The sequence below is a fragment of the Sus scrofa genome, chromosome 15 (assembly GCF_054392235.1).
Source record: "Sus scrofa isolate SSC_HxYL_T2T_F1_AM1 chromosome 15, Sscrofa_HxYL_maternal_Yorkshire_Landrace_v2.0, whole genome shotgun sequence".
Taxonomy (NCBI): Eukaryota; Metazoa; Chordata; class Mammalia; order Artiodactyla; family Suidae; genus Sus; species Sus scrofa.
In genome coordinates this window covers 91,272,886-91,299,679 of record NC_139397.1, presented here as the reverse complement: position 1 = coordinate 91,299,679, position 26,794 = coordinate 91,272,886, and the positions used below count along the sequence as shown (strand labels likewise).

General features: G+C 41.3%; 1 protein-coding gene across 3 annotated transcripts in view; it reads right to left on the bottom strand.

The window, feature by feature from the left end:
- Window positions 1-2,944: 2,944 nt before the first annotated feature.
- Window positions 2,945-26,794, bottom strand: part of GAD1 (glutamate decarboxylase 1) — a 42,984-nt gene continuing 19,134 nt past the window's right edge. Inside the window, exons 1-12 of one of the 3 annotated variants that reach the window (XM_084998281.1) lie at window positions 21,540-25,319; window positions 20,046-20,158; window positions 18,807-18,922; window positions 18,643-18,722; window positions 18,364-18,418; window positions 16,764-16,880; window positions 15,565-15,629; window positions 12,212-12,290; window positions 10,514-10,663; window positions 7,963-8,070; window positions 6,381-6,470; window positions 2,945-4,371 (exon numbers count right to left, since the gene is read on the bottom strand). In XM_084998281.1, coding sequence (XP_084854407.1) covers window positions 4,198-4,371; window positions 6,381-6,470; window positions 7,963-8,070; window positions 10,514-10,663; window positions 12,212-12,290; window positions 15,565-15,629; window positions 16,764-16,880; window positions 18,364-18,418; window positions 18,643-18,722; window positions 18,807-18,922; window positions 20,046-20,124 — 1,113 coding nt within the window. In that variant the 5' untranslated portion in view covers window positions 20,125-20,158; window positions 21,540-25,319 and the 3' untranslated portion in view covers window positions 2,945-4,197. 3 annotated transcript variants of the gene reach the window in all.

Below are 26,794 nucleotides of genomic sequence, written 5' to 3'. Positions count from 1 at the left end.
ATTAATCTCCAAAATGTACAAACGCCTCCTTCAGCTCAATATCAAAAAGACAACTGAATCAAAAAATGGGCAGAAGATCTAAATAGACACTTCTACAAAGAAGACATGCAGATGGCCAAAAAACACACAAGAAGATGCTCAACATCACTCATTATTAGACAAATGAAAATCAAAACTACTATGAGGTACTATTTTACACCAGCCAGAATAGCCATCATCAAAAATTCTATAAACAATGCTAGAGAGGATGTGGAGTAAAGGGAACCCTCTTACACTGTTGGTGGGAATGTACATTGGTACAACTGCTGTGGAAAACAGTATAGAGTTTCCTTAAAAAACTGAAGCTACTTCATGATCTGGCAATCCCACTCCTGGGCATATATCTGAAGAAAACCATAATTTGAAAGGATACATGCACCCCAATGTTCATTGTGGCACTATTTGCAATAGCCAAGACATGGAAGCAACCTAAATGTCCATTGACGGAGGAGTGGATAAAGAAGGTATGGAACATATATACAATGGAATATTACTTAGCCATAAAAAAGAATAAAATAATGCCATTTTCAGCAATATGGAGGGACCTGGAGACTATCATACTAAGTGAAATTAGTCTGACAGGGAAAGGCAAACATGACATCACTTATATGTGGAATTTAAAAAAAGGATACAAATGAACTTATCTGCAGAACACAAATAGACTCATAGACTTTCAAAACAAATTATGTCTCTATATTTACATTTATAGTGGCTTTATTTTAATTGCCCCAAACTGCAAACAACCCAAATTTCACTCTGTGAGGGAATGGATAAACAAACTGGTACAGTCAATGGAATACTATCAGTAATAAAAGGAATGAACAAATAACACAGACAGCAACAATGGATGAATTCCAAATGCATTGCTAATTGAAAGAAGCCAGATTCAAAAGGTTATGAATATATGATTCTATTTACAAAGTGGGAAAATCGAAACTCTAGAAACAGACAACAAAGTAGAGCTTGCCAAGAACTGGGGGTTGGGAAGTTTCTGCACCCAAAGAGATAGAGGGGAATTTATTGGTGTGATGGAACTCTTCTAGATATTGATTGTGGTGATAGTTACATGACTGAATGGGTTTGTCAAAACTCACAGAACACCTACATACAGCACACTACAAAGAGTGAAACTTACTGTATCTTAATTATACCTTAACCAAAAAAAAAAAAAAAACACATTCTCCTCAAAAAATTGTCCCATTAGAAAAAAAAATCTCATAGAGCAGGGACCCAGATGCCAGATGACAAGCAGTTATCTAAAACTCTGCCTTTGGAGTTCCCGTCGTGGCTCAGGGTAACGATCCTGAATAGGATCCATGATGATGCGGGTTTGATCCCTGACCTCGCTCAGTGGGTGAAGGATCCAGTGTTGTCGTGAGCTGTGGCGTAGGCTGCAGACACAGCTCAGATCCTCCATTTCTGTGGCTGTGGTGTAGGCCAGCAGCTATAGCTCCAATTCAAACCTTAACCTGGGAACCTCCATATGTCATGGGTATGGCCCTAAAAAGCAAAACCAAAAAAAAAAAAAAAAAAAAAAAAATTGTGCCTTTGTTACTTTGACCTCTTCTCCCCCTAGACCAGACCCTAGATGAGAAAATATAGCTAGGGAGTAGAAATCTGAGCTGAAAGAGTAAAAAAGGGAACTGAATTTACTCCACCACTATGCTCGCCTCCCTTTTCCCACTAGATTGCAGCCTGAAACAGTATCAGAGGGAGGAAGGGGAGAAATTCTATATTGTATGAAAATCTGAAGTCTTGCTTATTACACTGAGCTGGACATTCAGTTGCTAAAGTGAGATTCTTTCTGTGCCTGAGAGGCCAAAAAAAGCTATGGGGTTGGCCTGAATTCAAGCAGGGGCATAGAGAGAATCAACCCACAGAGGGGATTTGAAGAAACAGTAAGAGAAAGAATAAAGTGATTTTCTGATCATCTTCCTATGGATCCCAGCTTGTTTAATAGAATGGTTACATGTATAATCAACATGCTAATTACAAATGACTCATTTAATCCCTACAAGTGCCAAACAGGGAACTCCTTGTATTCCAAATGAGTGAATAGTATTATCGTTGCTTAATAGAATATTGCAGAAAATGGACCCTAATTACCTAATGATCCAGTACCAAACACATTTCCTGAGGAAGTGAACTGGGCCTATCGTACAGGCATAAGCAGCAGGAAGGCGCAATTCTGTGAGCGTAGAGGTATTCAGATGCCACCGACATGGAATGATGGACAATCCCTATGAGAAGGAAAATGTGTCTGCCAGGCACACCTCTGCAATCCCACTGCTAGAACAGCACCTGTGACGGAGGAAGAAAACGTGTGGAATGACTGAGTGAACAGACTCCAAGATGCAGACAGGAAAATGGAAAACACAATGGCTTTTCTCTCTCCAGGTGTGAACTGCAAATTTTATTAATTAGAATCTCAGTGGTTTGGAGTTCCTGCTGTGGCTCAGTGAAAATGAACCTGACTAGCATCCATGAGGATGCAGGTTCGATCCCTGGCCCCGATCAGTGGGTTAAGGATCCAGTGTTGCCATGAGCTGTGGTGTAGGTTGCAGATGTGGCTCAGATCTGGCGTTGCTGTGGCTGTGGTGTAGGCCGGTGGCTACAGCTCCATTTGACCCCTAGCCTGGGAACCTCCATATGCTGTGGGTGCAGCCCTAAAAAGCAAAAAAAAAAAAAAAAAAAAAAAAAAAAAAAAAGGAATCTCAGTGGTTTTTAGACAAGGGGCTTGGGAACCTGAGAACGTGGGTTGAGTCCCAAATTAATAAAGGTTCTGAGCATAAAGGAATAAAGGTCCTTCCTAAAGTCAGCTAGTGGAGAGTGAGTGGCCTGTGGTGATCCCAGGAACTATTCCTGGAAACCACTCTTTCTGCATGAAACACATACGGGAAGAAAATTTTGTTCAAATTCTCCATGGAGAATTTTATTTATTTATTTATTTATTTATTTATATTCTTCTTGCATACTCTAAAATGCACAGTGTGAATTTCCTTTCTTCAAAAACAGTTGTGAGCCTGGTCAGTTTATCTGAGATCTTCAGACGGTCTTCGGAAACATTGCCTTAGGTTTGAGCTAAGCGAGTCACAGGGATTGGTCATGAACTACTACAAAATTACAGGAGATCTAGTTACATCTAGTGGTTACTAAAAAGCATAGAGAACACCAGACATACGGCCAGACAGAGAGGGTAATAGAAGAGCAGATGCTATGCAAGTGTGGGATTTCCATATATATGACATTATGTACAAAATCAGAGTTCTCTTACAGACAGTAAACTTATGCTTAAATTATTATTTTAAGGGCACTCTAATATAAATACAAGTCTCACTAATTTTAATCTTTCTCTTTGGCTCACAAGTGCACGAAAATACCATAAACAGTTTCCAGAACTTACTGCGTTAATATATAAATAAGATACATTACAAATGAGAAGAAAATACAAGACACCTCTTTGACATGGTAAATCTCTGAATATAAATAAGCAAATATTTCATTTACCTATAGTTAAACGGTCACGGAAAGCATTAAATGTGTTCTCCACCCCACACAAATTAATCCCTAAAAATACAGCAATAGTACACCTGTAACAACGACTCTGCTGCTGTTTTCCCCTAACAGGATCCTAATGGGGAGGGCGGGCCTCTTGTCACCCAGGGGTGCTTTTTCTCATCCATCATCACTTCGGGTGGGAAAAATACGGACAATGAGGTCGGCTCCTGCCAACAGCATTGCCCTTGGTCCCGGACACACGGCTTTTGGAAAACACACTTTTCCTGGGGTTGTCGGGCAAGCTGGTTTGCAGTGCGTTTGGCCCCTCGGTAACCGCTGAAGGTAAAGTGACTTCCCTTGGAGTGGGAGACATGCTGTGATCTGTTACTAAGCCACACTCACTATACATACAGATTATTTATAGAGAGAGGTATGTATAACTGTACATATATACTGAGTTCCTAAATGTGCAACTTTTTAAAAAGAACATGATTTCCTCTAACTCTAACAAGCGTAAGCAAGGTTTTAACAGGATTCTTCAAGACAGGATGTTTTCCCTCAACGAAATGGCCTATGTGTTTCAACGACATGGAGAGGTTGATCTAGAGTGCCAGGGGGGAAGAAGGGGATTCTCAGACACGCGGGTTCTGTGGGCGGTGATTACAGATCCTGGCCCAGTCTCTCTATCTCCTCGATGAGGAAGTCGATGTCAGACTGAGTAGCGGCGGGGTTGGAGATGACCATCCGGAAGAAGTTGGCCTTGTCCCCCTGAGGCTGGTAGCCAACCATGGTTGTGCCAGACTCCATCATCAGGGCTTTGATTTTGGGGGCCACCTTGTGAGGGAAAACACAAAACAAAACTCAAGACTGATAGTAACGCCATACTTTTTTTTACAATGCAACCCACTTCTTAGGTGAAAGAAAGAGCAACTTGTTTTTTTCTTATTTGTGTTGACATTGCCATAAAGGCAAAGAAATATTTTATATCCAAGTTTCTTCAGTAGCTAATATCTAATGACTATCTTTAAAAAAATGAACATACAGGAGTTCCCTTCGTGGCGCAGTGGTTAACGAATCCGACTAGGAACCATGAGGATGCAGGTTCCATCCCTGGCCTTGCTCAGTGGGTTAAGGATCTGGCATTGCCGTGAGCTGTGGTGTAGGTTGAAGATGCAGCTCGGATCCCACGTTGCTGTGGCTCTGGCGTAGGCCGGTGGCTACAGCTCCGATTAGACTCCTAGCCTGGGAATCTCCATATGCCATGGGAGTGGCCCTAGAAAAGGCAAAAAAAAAAAAAAATGAACATATAGTTGATTTACAATGTTGTGATAGCTTCAGGTGTAGAGCAAAGTGATTCACTAATATACAAATATATATATTCTTTTTTTAGATTCTTTTCCATTATAGGTTATTATAAGATATTGAAGATAGTTCCCTGTGCTATACAATATGACATTATTATTTACCTATTTTATATATAGTAATATGTATCTGTTAGTACCAAACTCCTAATTTATGCCTCCCCATCCCTTTCTCCCTTGGTAACCATAAATTTGTTTTCTATGTCTGTGAGTCTGTTTCTGTTTTGTATATAAATTCATTTTTTTTAGATTCCACATATAAGTGATATCATATGGTATTTATCTTTCTAATTTACTTTGCTTAGTATGATAATCTCTAGGTCCATCCATGTTGTTAAAAATGGCATTATTTCATTCTTTTTTATGGCTGAATAATATTCCATTGTATATATGTACCACATCTTCTTTATCCATTCTTCTGTTGATGGACATTTAGGTTGCTTCTGTGTCTTGGCTATTGTAAATAGTGCTGCTATGAACATTGGGTGCATATACCTTTTCTTTTTTTTTTTTTATTTTCCCACTGTACAGCAAGGTTATCCTTACATGTATACATTACAATTATATTTTTTCCTTACATGTATACATTACAATTATATTTTTTCCCCCACCCTTTGTGCATATACCTTTTCAAATTAGAATTTTCTCCAGATATATGCCCAGGAATGGGATTGCAGGATCATATGGTAGTCCTGCTTTTAGTTTTTTAAGGAACATCTCTACTGTTCTCCATAGTGGCTATACCAATTTACATTCCCATAAGAGGAATTCCCTTGTGTAAGAGGGTTCCCTTTTCCACACCCTCTCTAGCATTTATTGTTTGTAGACCCTTTGAAGTGGCCCCTAATGACCATTTAAGTCTACACAATCATAAATTCCTACAGAAAGTACTGTACAATTGAATTTTGGTCATCAGACATAGGACAATGATAATAAAGTCAAAGTCAAAAACAAAACTGAAAAGTTCATATAGGCAACAACACAAATTAAGGCTTCTGGATAATCTAGTGTTTAGGATACTGTCTGGCACATAGTCTGTGCTCAACAAATATTTGTTCCATGGTTAGATGAATGAAATATTATATAAATTAAATACAATACAAACAACTATAAATATACAAGATAGAAATCGACAATGAGAATGAACCAGCATTAGAGTAGACTTGAATTTAGCAAAAGATATTTTAACAGACATAGTTTAATATGGAAGTTCCTGGGAATATGTATAGGATTCAGTTGCCTGCAGATGACCTCTCTGATGACAAACACCAACCTAAGACAGGAATGAATCCTCCAGAGGTTCCCATTGCATCTGAACCACAGCAAGGGAACAAGATGAAGAATATAACAAGATGCCTCCCTACCACCTCAAGCCATTAGTTTTTACTTCTCCCACATTAGAAAGACAAACATGTGTGAGGATGTTCTGACCAACTTAGAGAAATTGCAGAGGGTTCGATGAGACAAGGAAAGATTCCATACCCTGTGTAGTTTCTCCCGTCGCTCAGGGCTATCTGGAACACCCCTGAGGCTTTGTGGAATATACCAGAAACAGACGTTCGTATGCTCAGGCTGCAGAGATTTTCACAAACAAGCACACATACAAACAAAAGAGAAAATTATGAGAACCTGAGAGAAAGTAGTTCCAAAACCCCTAAGGACCCTACTTGGGAGAACAAAGCCTAGTTTATCTCACCATATCCAGCCAGACAGCTGTTTCTTGCAACCAATTTTCCAGATGACTAAAGTTACCTACCTTTAAACATTGAAATGTTTAGAAAAAACTACATTTGGGTTGTTTAAAAAAAATTAGTGGGGAGTTCTCTTGTGGAGTTTTTGGCCTTGTCACACAGCAGTCTTGGTTGCTACCATGGCAAGATTCAATCCCTGGCCCAGGAACTTCCACATGTGGAAGAGTATTCTCCATCTTGCCATTTTGTAATGTCTCGTATGTAGAAGATGCTTAAAACATAGTTACTTTTATTGGTACTGAATATTTCTAGTTAATTTGATTGATACTGAACCTTCTCTTGACCACTCAGGATTATCATAATCAACATTAATCCTGGTTCTAAACCATAAGACAGGGCTCACTGAGATGCCTAGTACTGTTTGGCATGACTGCTCTCAAGACTCACGCTTTTTGAGTCCTTCTGTATTCTTGCTATAGTTTTTCAGTTTCCTTCCCAGTTGCTATCTTCCCTCACAGTGCCTGCCTCTCACAAGCTGGAGAGATGACACCTTGTTTTAACCTGATAGCAGAATGTTCAAAATAGTGTAAATGATGAGAGCGAGGCCCCAGAGGTGAAACACATGAGCACTGTATGATCGACTGGAATCGCTCAGGGCTCCTTCTTGCTCATTTGGTGACTCTCCAAGTGTGTTCCTAGTGGTTTAGGTGCCTGATTAACTGACTAAGTTGAATGTAGGCAGTGTTCTACTACACTGGGTTATGAATGGATTTTCTTTTATTCAGTACTGGCTCCTATTCCAACTTTCTTTATCTAGCTGTGAGCTCCAATAGGGCAGAGACGTTACATGCTTTGGCCACTACTGTATAGCTTAGCTGCTCGCCTGAGGCAAGGCACACAGCAGGCACTCAGCCAACACCAGAGTGATAAGTACTTTACTGTGTGTGATGTGGATCTGAACGATTTTATCTTGCTTTCCTCAGAATGAATTTATGTAAAGTGGAACTTCATTTTAGACCCAGTCTTGGAAGACAAGGCTATATCCATCCTATAAGCTTCTTGGAACTGAGGAACACTGTATCACGGAGGTACAACGTAATAATAATAAGACCCAAGAATGATAAAGGATTCAGACCTGCTAAGGCTGCTCTTGTCTATGAAGGGCTAGCTGAGAGCTACACTATTTTAGAAGAGGAGAAGGGGAAAAGTCATCCCAATGCTGCTGGAAGAAACATTCAAGGACACAGAGGGAATTAAATGAAGAATGCATAGAGTGAAAATGCAGAAGCCAGCTTCTGGCCATGTGCTTTCAGGAGCTTCCCTCACAGATTCTTCCAGAAATGCTACACATCTAGTCCAGGATGACAACTCACCTCGCCATCGAAAACCATCTCAAATTCTTCTCTGTTTTTAATCTTGGCATAGAGGTATTCCGCCAGCTCCAAGCATTTGTTGATCTGATTTTCAAATCCCACTGTGCCCTGTTTTAAAAAAGAAAAAGGTGGAAGTTCCTGTTGTGGCTCAGCAGTAATGAACCTGACTAGGATCCAAGAGGATGAGGGTTCGATCCCTGGCCTTACATAGTGGGTTAAGGATCCCGTGTTGCTGTGAGCTGTGGTGTAGGTCACAGACATGGCTCAGATACTGTGTTGCTGAGGCTGTGGCGCAGGCGGGTGGCTACAGCTCCGACTGGACCCCTGGCCTGGGAACCTCCATACACTGTGGGTGCGACCTAAAAAGACAAATAATAAAATAAAGAAAAATCATGTTTGTTGGTCAGAAGTTGCATTTCTCTGTGGTGCTAAGAGGGCTACGTTCTCTTGGTCTATTGGAAATATGCACAAAAGTAGTCACAGAGATGGTTACCAAGAGCCGTCTCGTTAAATGTAAATGTGTATATAGCATCCTCACAGCCTTGCATGCAATAAAGTAAAGTGTGCCTAGTCTCTTTTGAAGGTATTCTAGCCTCTGAGAAGCTATTCTCAACAGGGCTTTTAGCTTCTTGCTAGTAACTCACCACTCACAAGCTTTGCCTGGACCCGAAGCCCATTTCTGGTTTGCTTTAGGATAGCACCACCAAAACTATTGTCTATGGACTGAGTCCAGTACACAAACTCAACCAATCCATGAGATGAATACCGAAACTGAGATTAAGGAAATAGAAACTTATACGGCCATTTAATAGAGTAATTTTATATTTACTGAAATCTCATTTTGCTTTACTGGCTGGGCCCATAGCATGTAGAAGTTTCCAAGCCAGGGATCAAACTTGTGCCACAGTAGTGACCCAAGCTGCTGCAGTAACAACTCTGGATACTTCACCTGCTGGCCACTGAGAACTCCCTGAATCTCATTGTTAAAACTGATGTTTATACTTTGTATGGCTTTTTATTTCACTTTTCTAGCAATTCATCTTTATTGGATTCATCTATGATAGGTTCAAAAAAACCCAACTGGTTCTTCACCACAGAGAGCTGGAACGATATTTCAGAACTCACCTTCCCCAGCAGGAAACCCTGACTAAGCACATCCCCCTCACTCCCAGGCAGGCTACCTGCCATGGAACACGCTATTACCCCTTGCTGCTGACAGGCACGCAGGCAGATGGGGAAGCCACTGGTCTGAGCACAAGCCCAGAGACTGCAGTAGCTCCAACTGTTGACAAACTGGCTGAGCATGAGTTTCCAAAGTCAGCATGGCTGATTAGTAACAGCAGCACGGGGGTTGCTGAGTGGGTCAGTGTTAATAAGGAGAGCAGATGCATGAAGCTTGTGGGCTGCTAATGTGTGTGCCTGGGCCGGATCCAACACTGGCAAAGCAGCAGTCACTGCCAAGCCGATGCCCTGGCCAGTCCACTTTCCACTTGGGGATGAAAGCCTGCACTAGGGTCCCACCTCAAAAACCAATTCACTGTGAGCCAAACTTCCGGCACACAGTTCAAGGAGTTATTGTTAGGCAAAACAAAGGCACAAATTACTGAGACAGGCCATGTGATTATTATATTTTTGAATGATAGAGCTACTTCTCTTGTTGCAATTAATGGCTATTTATATGCTTAAAATACCTCTGACTACTTTGGGGTAGAAATCAAATTTGGACTATTTCTATATTAAGACAAAAGAACTTAATGAAAGGAAAAAACTAATAATCCATTAAAGTCTTCCTACAGAAGAAACACTTGACTTGATATCTGGCTGGAAAGCCTTGTTGCGTTTTAATTTATGGTAGATAAATAAAAACAATGGTTGCAACATAAGTCTGTGAAATCAAAAATGTCTTTACTTGATTGCATACAAACACTTTTGAAACAAATAGTCATATGGTATTCCTTGCCCTCGCCCAAAATTGGGGGGGAATTCCAATGGTTTGCTTTTATTATTATTTTTTTTAGATACAGAAATGCAACCTGAAAGACTGATGAATGCAGACACAGCATGCCTCATCTAGGATTTCTTAGCATTTTCTAGAAAAGGGCAAAAAAGCGCAGGTAATGGGAAAGCCATTATTTAAACAGAACTTAAAACTGTCAGATACATCCCATGATTCGAGGCCTCATAAGGGAACTTGGGGTTCTACACAGAATAATGTAGTAATTTTATCTTTATCTCTTTCTCTGCATCTGCACTAAATAATTTCAGCGTCCCTAAGGACTGCTGTGGAAGTCCTTATCTTGGCAAAATTTTTAGGGCTTATAAGAAAACGTCATGCCAATTCAAATTGAGGAGACCGAATGGAAGGAGAGAAAATCTGACATAAGAGATAAAGTGATTTCATTCACAAACAAAGAAAACACAGTTAACTCAATGATCTAGATATGGATTACGCACATAATGAATTATCTGTGATATACCTTCGCCTCTCTTTTGCCAGCCAGCCTGTGCAAATGACGTTTCTGCTCAATTTCCCGAACACCCTCCTTCATACCTTTGCTTTCCACATCAGCCAGAACTTGAAGATGTCCACATGGCGGCCACACTGAATGGCCTTGTCCCCAGTGTCGTAGGAGACATCATACTGCTTGTCCGGCTGGAAGAGGTACCCCGCACACATCTGGTTGCATCCTTGCAGGATACCCTGTCATGGAAACCGAGAGAGGCATGCATGGCATTCACAGGCCAGGGGTGGGGGTGGCTTTGGAACAGGGCAGGATGGACTTGAGGACATACACAACCTCTCTTCTAATGTCTTACGAGCCCTTGCACTTGTTCTGATGTCTTCTAGAACTACCCTTGGAAGGGCGAACCACTTTCGCCCACTTTCCTCTGTCAGTCTGATTGGAAAAGGATCTTTTGTTTCCGACTCCAACAACAAGGGCCACCCTACTGTCCCTCTAAGGGGCATCTGGAAATGTGTGTGGACGTTTTGGGTGATTTCAACAGCTGGGAAATGCTATGGCATTCATTCGGCAGGGGATAGAAACTCCCTGTAGAGGCTAGTCTCATGTGTGGAAGAATTTTCCTTCCCCAAAGCGCCCTTTAAAAAGTGTTCCAATCCTTTCCAGGATCTCCCATGAAGTTAACAGGCAGTCTACTAAATAGATAAACAGCAAGGACCTACCGCATAGCACAAGGAACTATACTCAATATTCTGTAATAACCTATATGGGGAAAGAATCTGTAAAAGAATATCTACCTATCTATCTACCTACCTACCTATATCTATGCATCTATCTGAATCACTCTGCCGTACATCTGAAACTAACACAACATTGTGACTCAACTATACTTCAATTTAAAAAGTTGGAGTTCCTGTTGTGGCACAGTGGAAACGAATCTGACTGGAAACCATGGGGTTGAGGGTTCAATCCCTGGCCTTGCTCAGTGGATTAAGGATCCTGTGTTACTGTGGCTGTGGCGTAGGCTGGCGGCTACAGCTCCGACTCATCCTCTAGCCTGCGAACCTCCATATGCCACGGGTGCGGCCCTAAAAAAGCGAAAAAAAAAAATCCAAAAACGCCACCCCAAACCCCCAAAAGCAGGCACTTCACTTAGGAGTGGAGTAAGGAGCTTATGCGGGTTCTGGCCCCCCACAGGTTGGTGACAGGTTTTGGGAATGTCTCAGTGCACAAAAGTTTTTCTGGAGGAACAACGCTCTAAGGGCAGAGTGCTGCTATTAGGGGCTTAAAGAACTGACTTTGCTACTAAGTCATTTACAGAAGATTTTTGGTCATCATTTCCTATTCCCCTAAGTTGACATTAGTAGTTGTGGTTCCACCTAATTGGTTTCAGCTCTTGGGACCACAAATTCATGCTTATGACCTGGCAGTATGTTCCACCACTTTTTGTCCTTGTTGAGGTGAGAGTTGGCGGTTCACCTGTTCCCTCTCCCTTTTGTTTGAACAAATGTGAAGGAATGTGAAATGAAATAATGCCCTTGTAATTTTGTCCCTGGCAGGGTCCTGAGGGCTGAACAAGGGTTGAACAAGGGCAGGGCCGAGCAAGAGCCCAGAGGAGGCTGAAGGCTAACAGATCTGGCAGGAAGGAACAGCCATGGCAGTCGCAGCAGGGCCGTCAATCCTATGAGTTCCTCAACAAGCACTGGAAAAAGGCCCTGTGCATTTCTCTTCTCATGCCTTTGAAAGGATGTGCAGGCCGCCAGCTCATCTTTGGGGGACGTACAGACCTTTTCCTTGACGAGGATGGCAGAGCACTGCAACAGCACGCCCATCATCTTGTGAGGGTTCCAGGTGACCGAGTCAGCCCTGAAAGGAGCACATAATTCTCTGAGGAGAAGAGAATCTGAAAGAATATCTATCTATCTATCTATCTATCTATCTATCTATCTATCTATCTATCTATCTATCTATCTATCTATCTATCTATCTATCTCTATATCTATGCATCTGTCTGAATCACTTTGCTGTACATCTGAAACTAAGACAATATTGTGACTCAACTAGACTACAATTTAAAAAATTCCAAAACACACACATACAACTCCCAAAAGCAGGCACAGGAGTCAGCAAAAGGCAACGAACTGTCCTCTAGAGGAACACGCCGCATACCCCAACTCGAGTTTTCAACACCCAGTCCCCTACATTGACTAATCAAGTGGTAGACAAATATTTTGCAGGCAGTCTCAGGCTACTAAATGGCAGACTGTTATGAATACTAGCTATCATTGAGGAAGAACATTTATTATGTGTCTTATCATTCTAAGAGCTTTACAGGCATTTTATCAGTGCAGCGTCATGGTTAAGCTCAAGCTTTGGAGCCAGATGGCCCAAATCTGAATCCTGACTCTGACATTTTCTAGTTTGGGCAAGTTACTTAATTTCCTTGTGCCTCAGTTTTCCTGTCTGTAAAATGGGGAGAATAGTGATAAAGGAATTGAATAAAGGATAAAATGAGTCAATAAATACATAATGCTAATAACTGTGCCTGGGACACATAATTCTTAAAACGACCCTCTGGTACGGGGACTGTTATCATCTCTGTTTTAGATGGAGAGACTGAGCCGCAAAAGGGTTCAATACATCACCCAAAGTCACAGAGCTGGGACGTGTTGGAGCCAATATTCAAGTTCAAGGAGTCTAACTGCAGAGCCAGTGTTCATAACCTCTCCACTAGACTGCCTTCTTCCAGGCAGCAGATTTGGTGTCTTTCTCCTTTCCTGTTCTTACTTGTAAAATGAGCTAGTGATGCTGACCTGCCTCCTGATGAAGTAGTATAAAGAGTGACACCTAAAAGCAAGGATCAATTGGACAAGTCGAAGCTTTCAGTACTTAGGAGCAATGTTTAAATGCTAAATAAATATGACTGTGCTAGTTTAGGTTGCAACGATAGCTTAACAAGCATGGTCTCCTAGCAACTGCATCACTCTGTCAGACACAATTAAATGGTTAAGGAGCACACTAGCTAGGACATTATGGAAACAACTAAGTGTAATGTATGATGATTAAAACTTGGGTAACTCCTTCCCAATGGCCTAGCCCACAGCTGGGATTTGTGCTTTAATACCTGTGAAAGATGTTTTCCACAGACACAGCAATTGGCTTGGAATTATATTGCCTCTGCTCTCCCTAGAGCTAAATTCCTGCTGTGAAATTTTAACCTCTTCATCTTGCTTAGGTACATTAGAGGGAAAATAATTTAGTGTACATGTGACTATAGGGCGTATAATGTATTTTAAGCAGAAGAGAGAAAGGCTTAAAGTACTTTCTCCTATGTGAATAAAGAAAATCTCTATCAAAGAGATTTGTGAAAAGTTCTAAGGAAAGTTGACTAAAGGTTTATCTCATTAGAAAGCATCAGTGGAGTTCCATGGTGGCTGAGTCGTTAAGGATTTGCCATTGTCACTACTGTGGCCTGGGTTTGATCCTTGGTCTAGGAACTGCCACATGCCGTGGGCATGGCCAAAAAATGCATAGCTTATTGTATGTTGAGTCCATGTTAACAAAGCAGTTAAAAAATTTTTTTAAAAGCATCAGTGTCAAGCCGTATTTAAAAGGTAAGGAATTTAAACCATTTTCTCATAGCTATCACCCACTGTATCATTAAACAATTATTTATAGATATCATAAAATGTCTTCAATATGTTTTTTTTGAATGTCCTAAAGGCCTAAAGTAAACGATTCTTTGGTGCTTCGAGTAGAAAGGGGTAAGACATGATGTAGATTGAATTTTCTTCGGAAGACACATATGCTTTAAAATGTTAGAAAAGAAAAAGTCCAGTGCAAAATGTTTCAAGTTTTCCTCAACTCGAAGAGGGATAATGAAAATTGCTTGAGAAATTGAAGGCTCGGTTGGACTGACTCATTTACATTCAAGGTCTTGCCCTCCAAGTGAAGGGCCATATAACTATGCTTCCACGAGTCAGTCCCACTCACTTCCATACTGGTCTCTCAAAACTGAAATGCAAAGAAAGAAGCAAGGAGAGGTGACGAATACCCAGGCCCCTGGAGCGCTTTCCCTGGTGCCTGCCCCCGGCCACCTCTCCACCTGCAATTTGCTCTGACCTCTCTCACTGTGCTCCAGCCACACTGGCCTCTGGGCTGGTCCTTCCTCCAGCTTGCAAGAACAGTCCTACCACAGGGCCTTTGCATCTGCCCTTCCTGCCACCTGGAATACTCTTCCTTGTACCCGTGCTTCCTGTCTCCCTTTATCCCAGTATCAACTGAAATAGTGCCTCCTCAGAAAGGCCTCTGACTACCCTAACACAGTATATGCCTTGACAGATGAAATTTCTCCTGGTTTGTGAACATCTAGTTCACTGGACAGTATGCTTCAGGAAGGCAACTCTTTTATTTGATACCATCTTCCATATATTGCCTTATTTTTTCCTACATGTACCAGGTACATGTTTTTTAGAAAAATGTCACAGGTGTCTGGGCTGAAGTCAGGTCCCTGGGCATTCACATCTTCGCCTGCCTGGCTCGGGTCAGGTGCTCAGTGAAGATTTGCTGAATGAATCAGTGAATCAATGCGAGTTCATCTTGGGTCAATATTTAGGAGTTAGGTCAAAAATCACATTTGACTTAGAATACTCACTGAATTTAAATGGTGAACACGAAAATAAGTACATTAGGCCAATTGAGTGCCCTTTCCCCAGCAGTGAGCTTAATGAGAAAGAAGGATGCAATGAATGAGTGCTTCTTTCCAGCCCTTGGTAAACTCCCATTTAGCCTCTAAATCCTTGCACGGGTAAGTAAGTCTCTCTTCTCTCCTACCTGGGCACCTTGCAATCGCATCTACTGTCGCGCTTAGCACATTGTGTGGTAACTATTTGTTTACTTGTCTTGCTCTCTGTCTAAATCATGAACTCACCGAGGTGAGAACTCATTTGACTGAGAAATCAATCATCTTTGATCATTTCCCAGTGCCTGGCAAACAGTAAGTGCTCCATAAGTGCCGGCTGAATGAAAATGAGCTTAGATTTAACGAGACGTTGGGGCTCAGGGCAGGGAGGTTGGCGGCCTCAGCGGCATGGTGTGTTCGAGGGCCTGAATGAGGGGAGGCCTTGAGCCCAGCCCTTACCTTTCTATGCCACTGAGTTTGTGGCGGTGCTTCCTGGACATGAGCAGCCCGCCGCCCCAGGCAGCCTGTGAGAACAGAGAAAGGCTTGAGAGAGGGAGCAGTATCCTGGGAATCTAAGCCCAGTCCTTCCACACCTCTAGCAAAACAGGAGCCAGAATGTAAATGGCCAAGCACAGGAGCTTCTCTGACAAAGGAACCCACACTGACTGTTCCAGCAGGGGCAGTCATCATTACTCATCATTTATCACCTCTCCTTCAAAAGTTCCTCCACGTTAACATCAGAGTAGCTGTGTAAGTGATACAGGTAAATGAAGGCTGAGCCTGGTGCTAAGATCCAAGGCCCGACGTGCTCTGGAAAGCCAGGGCCACCAAATGAGGCCTCCGGGTGGCTCTGGGAGTAACAAATGGGGGAGAGGCTGTGATCTGATTCTGCCAAGAGTAGAATTCTAAGGGCTCCTGAACAACTCAGAGGACACAGCCCTGGCAGGCGTGGAGGTCCCACAACCACTCCTGCAACAGCAAGACGTTTTGGGGGGCCCCCGGTGCTTATTTACCAAGGAGCTTGGGACATAATGTGACACAAGAACAGCCTTTGTTATCATTTGTCCAATAGCAGGGCAGATCACCCCACTGTCTAGTCGTGAGATGTTAAACCCATAAGAAAATGGAGAGACGAAGAGAAAAAACATGCCCAGTAACACATGTGAAAAGATACTTTTTGTGTTTCTGGGAAAATCTGGAACTAAATCTCTTAACTTCTATACACTGTCTTATTTTTCCTCTATGTACCAGATATGCAGCTGTTTAAAAGGAAAGTGTCATAGATGGCTGGACTAAAGGCAGATTGCTGAGTGTCCAGATTCAAAATCACAGCTGCTTTCTGTAGGTTGTATCTTATATTTTTTCCCTCTGAAATCAGTTGTATTCTACTCTGTACCCGTTAGTTCAGACAAGAGTTTTCTGGGAAAGCAATAGAGAGCAAATTCTAGGATGAGCCACAGAAGACAGCAATTGGCCAGGAAGGACCAGGCGAGCCCCAGAGGATGGATGGGCCTGTGAATGTGCCCGCCAGGAAGGGCCCGCTGGCAGCCAGAGATGTGTGGTGTGGAGAGAGGTGATGGGAGAAGCTTGAGGCAAATCATAAAGCAGAGCTACCTCCACCCCGGATGGACCGGGCCACTCTGAGTTATAGCACTTACATCGACATGCAGCCAAAGGTTATATTTCTCACATATATCTGCAATCTCCTGTATCGGATCAAAAGCGCCATAAACAGTTGTGCCAGCGGTTGCATTGACATACAGAGGAATATATCCCTGTAAAGGAAGAGAGAGCCTGATTTCCAACCTTGCTTCTTTCCATGTGCAGGAGAAGAACTGCAGGACCATTTATTTCTAGCAGATCAGCTAGGCTGGTGTGGTATCAGATACTCCACCTGGGAACATTCTCTGTCGGTTCATTTGCTCATTCCTTCATTTACCCAACTGTATTTTTTGAGTGATGTTTGCATGCCAGACCCTGTTGTAAATGCTGGGAATATAGCAGTGAGTACAAAAGACAAAGATTTCTGTCCTCATGGAGTTTGCATGCTAGTGGAGAGTGACCAGCAAGCAACAAAATTAAACAAGCAAAATTAAGTAGCATGTTTAGTAGTGATAAGTTCTAAGACAAACAAGAGAACAGGAAAGAGTGATTATAAGTGTTTGGAGTGATGGATGGGTAGTTCTGAATGTCACCTGGACCTTGCAGGTGTTAGAAGCTGTGCTGTTCTAAGTGTGTTGATATAATAATAATACTGAAGCACAGTTTGGTTATTGAAAACAGGTCTATACACTGTTTCCATAATAGTGGATACAGTAAAATTTTGACATGAACAAGAAATAAAAGAGAAAGTGGAAGAATAAAGCTCAGTCCTGGGAACTCCCCTACTGCCCCTTGCTCAGTCCTAGTGACATTTCCATCCACCTCCTCTGCTGAGACCTGAGCAGAGGTCAGTTAGAGGAGGTATAAGAATGTAACCGAAACAATGATGAGTTAGTAAATGGCCTGAAAGCTACCTGATAGAGCCTTGTGGACCGATCTGTTTTATGTGATTTTTCCGTTTAATAGAATTTATTGAGGCTGGATTCACCACTATCATGGGCTATCTGCCAGGGCATGGAAGCACTTCGCTAAATAGAATCCTAACCTAAAATGATATTTGTTAAAATGAGATTACACCTAACAAGCAGTCAGTGAAAACCTCAATTAAGCTATCTCTTCATGATGCTCGGGCAGTAAATTTATTGAAGTACATTGAACTAATCATTTAGCACAGTGAAGACAGGAGTTCCTGTTGTGGCTCAGGGGAAACAAATCTGACTAGCAGCTATGAGGACACAGGTTCAATCCCTGGCCTCACTCAGTGGGTAGGATTCAGCATTGCCGTGAGCTCTGGTATAGGTTGCAGATCCCGAGTTGTAGTGGTTGTGGCATAGGCCAGCAGCTACAGCTCTGATTAGACCCCTAGCCTGGGAACCTCCATATGGCACTGGTGCAGCCCTAAAAAGACAAACAATGAAGATAGAACAAGCAGTTTAATGACTGAATTTTTCACTAAAAAACTGAAATTATATAGACATAGCTTTAAAGTCAAGTCATCACATAAGCTGGAGATAAGCAAACACCTGAGAAAAGAACTTTAGAAACACAATAAAATTATCTCTTATATTATCAAAGACTTTTATTGTCTAGGGCAAAAAGAAGGTATTTTAAAAAATTTGTATTCACCAGGGTTTAGATGCACCACAGAGTACATACCTTTTGCTTGGCTTCAAGAATTTTTGCCTCTAAATCAGCTGGAATTATCTTCCCCCTGTAATTATTGTAAAAGGAGAGAAATTAAAATGAAGAATCAATGAGATTGCACATGGAAAAAAACTTCAGCAGCAGCAAAAAGTAATTTAATCGGATATTTTCAACAGACCATTAGCAGCTTGGCACACTGTACTGAGTCAGTCCTTAAGCACAATAAAACAAATTTAACAGATGAGCACATTTAATACATCAAGAGCCTAATATTCACTCTCCCCTGCCTACCTTTCATTGCACTTTATCAAAATCACATTGTCAGTTCCAAAGCCAAGGGCAGCCCCAGCCTTCTTTATGGAATAGTGACTCTGCAACAAACAGAGGCTTGAGGTTAGATGTTAGAGAGTCCCTTGGAAAACACCACAGTCCATCAGCAAGATCACCCAACTCACGTGTTCTGAGGTGAAGAGGACCAGCTTGGGCACAGCTGCCATGCCCTTGGTCTTAACTTCCGGGAAGTACTTGTAGCGAGCAGCCATGATGCTGTACATGTTGGAGATGGCTCCCCCTATTGGCAAGCAGACACATTGAGCGGGGTTGGGACTCCCTCATTAACTGCTTCTAACAACAGAGGCTGAGGTGGTATCTCAAGACACAAGGGAGGTCAGAAAGGGGAAGGACAATATCCTGACAGGTTTCTCTATTGCCAGAGCTTCCCTCTGGGCCCTTTGCCCTGGAAATACAAATAATCACACTCATTACCAAAGCCATCCAGGCAATTTGGCTGAAGGTTATTCACCTACTCCAGTGTCTATCCCACCTGAAGCCTAGAAAGAAATATAAGAGGGGGCAGCAGCAGTGGCTGAGAAGAGATAGGTGAGTTACAACTTTCTTGTTTCCACTTTCTGTTCAATCTATTTACCGAACAAAGATGAATCTTTTCTCTGAGTCACAAAGACAGAGAAAGAGAAAGCAATGGAGCCTATGGAAGGAAACAGTGACATTGCCTGGATACTCTCCTCAAAGAAGAGCCCAGCTGAGTTACTGAGTCATTTAGGAGAACTCCAAGTGTGTTAAAATAAAAACAAACTTGTGTTTACGTAAATCAAGATGCAAGGAGAACTGCAGTAACCAGGTATTTCTGGCCAACACAAAGTCATGTTTGCATCAATTATCTGACAATTAAACTGGCAAATCTGCGGATGGCTTGAGTTGGCTGTATAATTGCAATTTTTTCTTTTTCTCTTCCTCTTGTACATAATCACAGTGTCTCTGAAACTCTCTCCTATCCATAAGATTTTCTGTCCTTGTTTTAAAGATTCTTATTGTATCTATATTGAACTAGAGTTTCAAGTAGATATACTATTCTGGCCAAAATTGATCGGTCAATTCATAATATTGATCCTCAGCCTAATCTAACTGCTATTGACAGATCAGAATTTTTTAGTATGATTTAGACACAACCTTTGTCAATTTGTACCGGTTTAGGCACAGTCTTTGTCGGTAAGTGCATATAAAATGTAGCATTCTTGCTGGCATTCACTCTGACAAAGAAGGTAGGCCTATTGAAAAAGTATATATTTAAGGTCATTGATCATCTACAAACCCACTTGTGTTTAATGTTCTCAAGGATCCCAAGGTTCCATACTGTAAACCTTGAGGACAGTTGGGGAAGGAGAACAGAAACCTACCAGGAGAAAATATCCCATCACCATCCTTATTTGACCATCCAACTATCTCTCTCATCTTCTTAAGTGTTATTTGTTCCATGAGGACAAACACTGGTGCAATTTCATAAGTAAACCTGGAAAGGTGGTGAGAAAAAGAATGAAAATAAAGAAATCAAACCACTTATTTAGGGAACACAGATAATTGGTTTAGTATTTGTACTTGGGTTCAAAAAACAAAAGATGTTCAAAACCACCAAAACAATTCATTCCCTGGAAATACATTGTCACCAATCATAAAATGTCAGAAACCAGCCTGGGTTACCGAGAGAGGTGGTAAAAGTACCTGCTCTGTGATTCTTCACCAATGAAATAGACTCTTATTTGAATGGACTGTCTTAGGTGTGGTCCACCCAGAGAAAGAGTATGAAAGAAAATGACTTTTCTGGGTCCCTTTCACCTCTAAGGTTATAGGATGATGCAAATGCTAGTTGAAAAAATGTATTCTAAGTTCTACATGAAATTGGTTTGCAACATTTTTTAAAAATTGACTGCCAATTCACACTTGTGGAATCTATAAAAACCAGAGCCAAAGTCTATCTTTTAAAAACAATGTAAATATCTGAAAGCCAACTGTGAAGATAATTGGAAATATTGACCCAGGTTTTAAAGATCTCAATATAATTATCTACATGGTTTTTCTACTCATAATCCCCAAGGACAGCTATGTTTCTATAATTCTCTGAAGTCAATATCTGTCAAGAATAATTATAAGTGATGATTTTCTAATTACCAATTACAAAAAAAAACAAGAATATCAACTGGCATACACAGCTAACTGTGGGCATCAGATATACTGGCAGGTTAGCTTTGTCTTCTAACTAACTGATTTAAAAGTAGCAAACCATGCTCTTCTCAAAGCAATTCAAAACAAAAGCACTGTCTGGTGACTAGTCATTGAAACAAGATCATGGTACCAAGCATAGGGCTTAAGAGAAATCAAAGAAGGTCCATCTACAGAAAATTAAGCCAGGAAACAAAAAAAGATATTCACTGACTGTGAGGCTCTTTGTTTTTCATCTTTTTGCTTGGCCTTTTTAAGAAGCATTAGTTTGCAGGCTCGGCTCAGACCATGTGCACCGAAGAGAGATTCCTAGACTGACTTGGCCGAGTGATGTGGGAGACTTTATCACTGGTTAGGGTGTTTAGGTTGAATGCCAGTGCTGAGGACCAATGGGAATTTTTGCTGGCTTAATGATTTAGAAAAGCTATCTGCAAGGATGAGGTACCAATTGTTGTACAAAGACATAGGTGAAGGTACTAAGTTTTAATCATGGAGAAAAATAAAGCAAATCAAATTAATCACATGGTGGTAAAAGAGGACAAAAAAATCTGGATGGATCCACAGGGTATAACTCTTGGTAGAAGAATTTTGCTTCCAAAAAGACTATGTCCATTTTCCTTGGGGGACCCTTAAAATCTAGGGGGAAGACCCTTGGAAATCATGTGTTCAGTTACCATCACCTCTGGAGGTCACAATCATGCTTTGGTTCTGCTCTGAGCCCCATCACCGTAGCAACCAACACTCCCTCATGTCTGATGGCCTGATAAAGGAAGAAGAAGAGAAGGATTCCTGGTTTAGCCTGTGCTGCTGGGGGTACCAAGAGGCAAACTCATGATGTGGTTCTAATCATTTGTGAACAAATGCGTTATCAATAGTGCTGGAAATGTTGGAACGGCAAATGTGTTTGCATGGTGGAGAGGTACTGGTGGCAGTGTGTGTGCTGGAGTTGCACAGTAGCAAATGAGAAGGCACTAGCATATGGCAAGGAACAAATGGAATCATACACTGTAACATCAGGACCTTATCAAGGACTAGATGAAAGCTGGACTGGAGGCAAGTCAGTACAGGAACCACATGGGGAAGGGAGAAAGGATGGGGCTGAAGGCCAGAGGGTCAGTCTACTTCATGATTTGAATCAATTTAGGCCCCAGGTTTGCATGAATTAGTCTTCCTACCTAAGGGCCAGGAACACACCCATTACTCTAAGGATCAGGAGGAAGAGTCTAGAAAGTTTGATCATGAGACTATCTTATCTCATCCATTTCAGGTTCCTTATTTATGCCAGGTTCTGATTCCTAAACCTTTCTTTCAGTTCTGTTCAACAAATACTTAATGAATGATAAGTGGTTTCTTACGTACTGAGGAGACAAAGATGTTATGAGATGCCATTCTTGACCTTGAGGAAGAAGCTTACGAGGATGAATCCAGCATCTGGTTCTTGGCCTTAGCTACGTCTTACATGACAGTCCTTGCCTTGGTCTGAAGGACCAGTTATCCCACAGTTAATACCAAGCTTATTCTGATTTGTGACCTTAGTCTTAGAAGCTGGTAGACTGCCTCAGGGCTGCTGAGCCTCAGCCAGGCCTGAAAAACGGGCTAACCTGGTGTCCCCTGTTCCTGACACTGCCTCTGAACCAGCCTTATCATCTTGCCATGTGTTTACAACTGGGAGTCTGCCTGCACCCCAAAACCTTAGGAGTTCTTGAAGTTTACCCTAGTGGTTCTTAACTGAGGTCACAGACACCTTTGGGATTCCTGGGAAAGCTATGGTCCTTCTCTCCAGGAAGAAAATGAGGATCTGCACATCGCTTTGTACACACTTGGAGGAGAGTCTCCTCTTGCAACTGGGACTCTGGGTTGGGTACCCCTTCCCTAAATGACAGATGAAAATGAATAAAGTCAAGAGATCAAAGGTCAAACATATGGATTCAGAAGATGATTAGATGCTAATGTCATAGTAATAAGATGACATTTCAGAATCAGAGGCTAAGAAACTAAACCTGCCAAAAGCTCTAGGTTGAAGCATAAGAATATGAGATTGAAAGTAAGGGCTTAAAAACAGTATGACTGTGACATTTAGGGAGTGACACTAAAGGAGAGTTTCTATATTTTGAGTGGGGTCAGCCCTGTTTTAGTAGTTCCATTTGCCTTTCCAGTTGAATTCACTTTAAACAAAGACAAACTGATTGTTAAGTTGACTTTCTCTGGTGGCAAAATCTGGTGATTGCTAGCCACTATCAAGTTTTCCCTTCCTTCATTCAATTTCACTTGGAGTTGCAATCACCTAGCTCAAAGACCACATTTTCTAGCCTCCCTAGGTGTGGACATAGGATTAAGTTCTGGCTAAAGAGATGCTATGAGAAATGTCCCATGGAGCTTCTGAGAAGCTTTCTTAGAAGGAAACCCCTTTTGTTTCCCTTTTGCCCTCCTTCCTTCCCTCTTGTCTTTCTTTCCTTCCTCCCTCCTTCCACCCTCCTCCTTCACTCTCTCCTCCCTCCCTTTCTAGTCCTGGAACACATAAGCAATGGCTAGAACTCCAGAAGCTAGCCTGCACCATGAGGTGACTTTGAAGATGAGAGCCACACGCCTCAGTATGGATCAGAAAGGCATAAGGACCCTGCATCCCTGCATCCTATATCCTGCATCCCTGGAGATGGCCAAACCAGGAACTTCTTTAAAGAGAGAAAGAAATCATTATGTTGACTCTCTGACCTGACACTCCTCTGAGATTTCCATCCTTTCAGATGTGGTGGGTGGCACATCTTTACCTTAAAAGATAACGCACCTTAGTGAGCCCCTGTGGTGTCCAGAGATGATGAGAGACAGAAACAAAAGACCTGGGAAGTTGAAGGGAGGGGTCACAGATGGCAACAGTGACATGTGGGGTGGCTGCCTTTCCCGGATGTGAACACTGCACCCTATATACACTGGGCACTTGAGTCCGGTGCCTTTTTAGTCTTCAGAACCACCCTATGAGGTGGATATAATTACCCCCCCCATTTTTTTGCAAGAAGAAATTGAGGTTCAGAGACATTCAGTGAACTGTTTTAAGATCTTACATTCAGGATGTTTTCAGAGCCAGAATTCCAAGTCCTTTACATCACAGCTGCTTTTCTATGACAAAGGAGAACTACTTACTGTAGGTTGTTCTCTAACAACCTGCCCACTGGTATTAAATGACTGATAACCCCAATAGAAAATTTATCCTGTAATTTCTATGAAAATAAAGTGCTAGTTGCTTGACCTCATAACCTCTTAACAAAGGGCTGTGATAGATCTTGCCATTAAGATTATATATTGTCATCAGGTACTTGAGGGCAGGCTGTTGTTTACACCTGGGCACTGCTCAACCTGCACAGGAGACCTTGCCTGGAAGGATGTATCTCAAAGCTGAATGCATAAGCAGGTGTGAAGCCATGAACACAAATGTTCCTTCTGTTCTGACCATCAGATACCTTATGTCTTGCCACTTGGATTAAGATATTAGATAGTCCTTTTGAAGAAACAATACTGAGGAATAGAGTTATTACTCTCTTTTACCAGCACCCACCAAACTTGATAGTAGTGCAGGTCAAAAAAAAAAAAAAGAATATATCATTAATTAAATCCTACTCAGCCCCCCAAAATATCCTTTTGCCATTCTTCTCTGGACTTATTTTGAACATTATTCCCAGTTGGAGAAGGACTTGTCACAAGGAGAAAATTTCTGTATAAGCTCCTGACAGCGCTGCCACATTTCATGATCTTCCAGGGGAACTGGCTTAGAACAATTTTTGGATAATAGTTATTACTTCTTCAGACAAGGCCTTGTCTCTAGAACTGACAGAAACTATTTCACTATTTTAAATAGCCTTCGCTATCGATCTGTCGGAATCAGCTCATATTTTATAAATATCCACTGTTCAGTACAGCTGCAATTACTATGTGCCATTTAGTTGGATTGGCCTTGACCTCAGATGGCTGGAATACATTTTAGCATTTCATGGCTAAGCTGAGGTAAGGAAAGAGTAAGGGGCTTTGATTTTATGAACACACACACAAAAAGGAGAATTAGTGAGATCTCCTCAGTTAAAGAAAAGCCTTTTAGGAGACTGTGTGGTCATAAATGGTTTTACGAGGTGAATTCCTTTTATTTACCTTGAGATTGAGCTATAACATATTAGGAAATCATAGCTGAGAGGCTTACAGAATACACACTTAAAGACATTAGGTGAATTCAGTACCTACATTAATAAAGGTACTTGGGCTTTAATGGATATATACATCTTAACTCTAAGATGTATATATCCTCATTTATTTTCTAAATACTTCAATTAAAAAAAAGGAGCTGTACTTCCTAATTAAAATGGTTTCTTAGTGTGAGATGTTCCCATTACACATTAGTGTCTTTTTGCAAGTTATAATTAGCGTATTATGATGTCTGTGCTTGCTGATATATTTTTAACTCACAAACCATAAAGACCGTAAAGATTGCAAAGGGGAATTACTGTTCGAGGAGATCATATAGGCGACTGTATCTTTGACCCGATTTCCTCCTGGCCCTTTGGAACCCCAGTGATCCAACATGGACATGCCGTGAAGTTAACCTTGACTTGCAAGCAGGGAGCAGGAAAACCATTTTGTTTTTCTATTAATTTAATCTTTTATGCCTTTTAGCACTAATGACTTCACTTGTCACATTTGCTTTTTAAATTTTGTCATTGTTTTAAATTAGCAAACAAAGCAGTCATCCCTAATTAATAGAAACTTTTCTGAATGTAGCTAAATATTTTGAGTCATGGCACTAAACAGCTTTGGAACACACACAAATCTATATATAATTTTAAAATGCCCTTTCAGATTTTGTGGCTGGTAGTAGTTTATTTAAGAAAAATAGAATACTTTGAACTTTAATAACTTACATTATCTCTTGATGTCAAAGGGAATTTCTCATTTTAAATAATACTACCCTTTCAATGAAATTCATTTTTCAAATCTACTGTATCACGAACTTAAAAAGTGGATGGTTATTTTCCAAACATTTCTATAGTGACTAAAGTGCATATAATTCTTATGTGCTTTTCTTTTTTTTCTCTTTCTTTCTTGCTTTCTTGCTTGCTTGCTTTCTTGCTTTCTTGCTTTTCTTGCTTTCTTGCTTTCTTGCTTTTTAGGGCTGCACTCATGGCATATGGAAGTTCCCGGTCTAGGGGTTGAATTGGAGCTATAGCTGCTGGCCTACGCCACAGCCACAGCAAAGCAGGATCCTTGCAGTGGCTTCAAACCATACTACAGCTCACGGCAACGCCGGATCCTTAAGCCAATGAGCGAGCCAGGGATTGAACCCGCAACCTCATGATTCCTAGTCGGATTCATTAACTGCTGAGTCACGACAGGAACTCCTGTAGTTATTTTTAAATTACTGTAATAAACTTGTCTTATTATTCCCCTCTGAATACTTTCATAGAATGTGGTACCACTGTCTGGAAATATAGACAGTGGTTAAACATTATCATAGTGGTGAAAGAAAAGACAGTACTCAGAAGGCTAAGATGACCCTCCGACAACTTGCAACCTGTCCTTGACTCTAGCGATGGCATGTTTGTAGAAGAAAATATGATCGATTACCAGACGACTACCCGGGTGGTATCTGCATACCCATCCCCTCTTATCCTCAGGATCTTAGAGTCAGTTTTGTGTAAGTTTACAAGTACTTAGAAACAAAGGCCTTGCCTACTCAAATAAGTATGGAAAAAAACATCAAATTCAGAAAAATAATTATTTTGAAAGGAATATATAGCGTATCACAACATGAATTTTGTCTTGGAATTTTCAGTTAAGCAATAGGTTGATCAATAGGTGGAAGAAAATATGACCCAAATGACAAGGATCCATATGCTTAGATGGAAAAATGGGCCTAGATCATACTTTAAAACATGCCAGCTTTAAATAT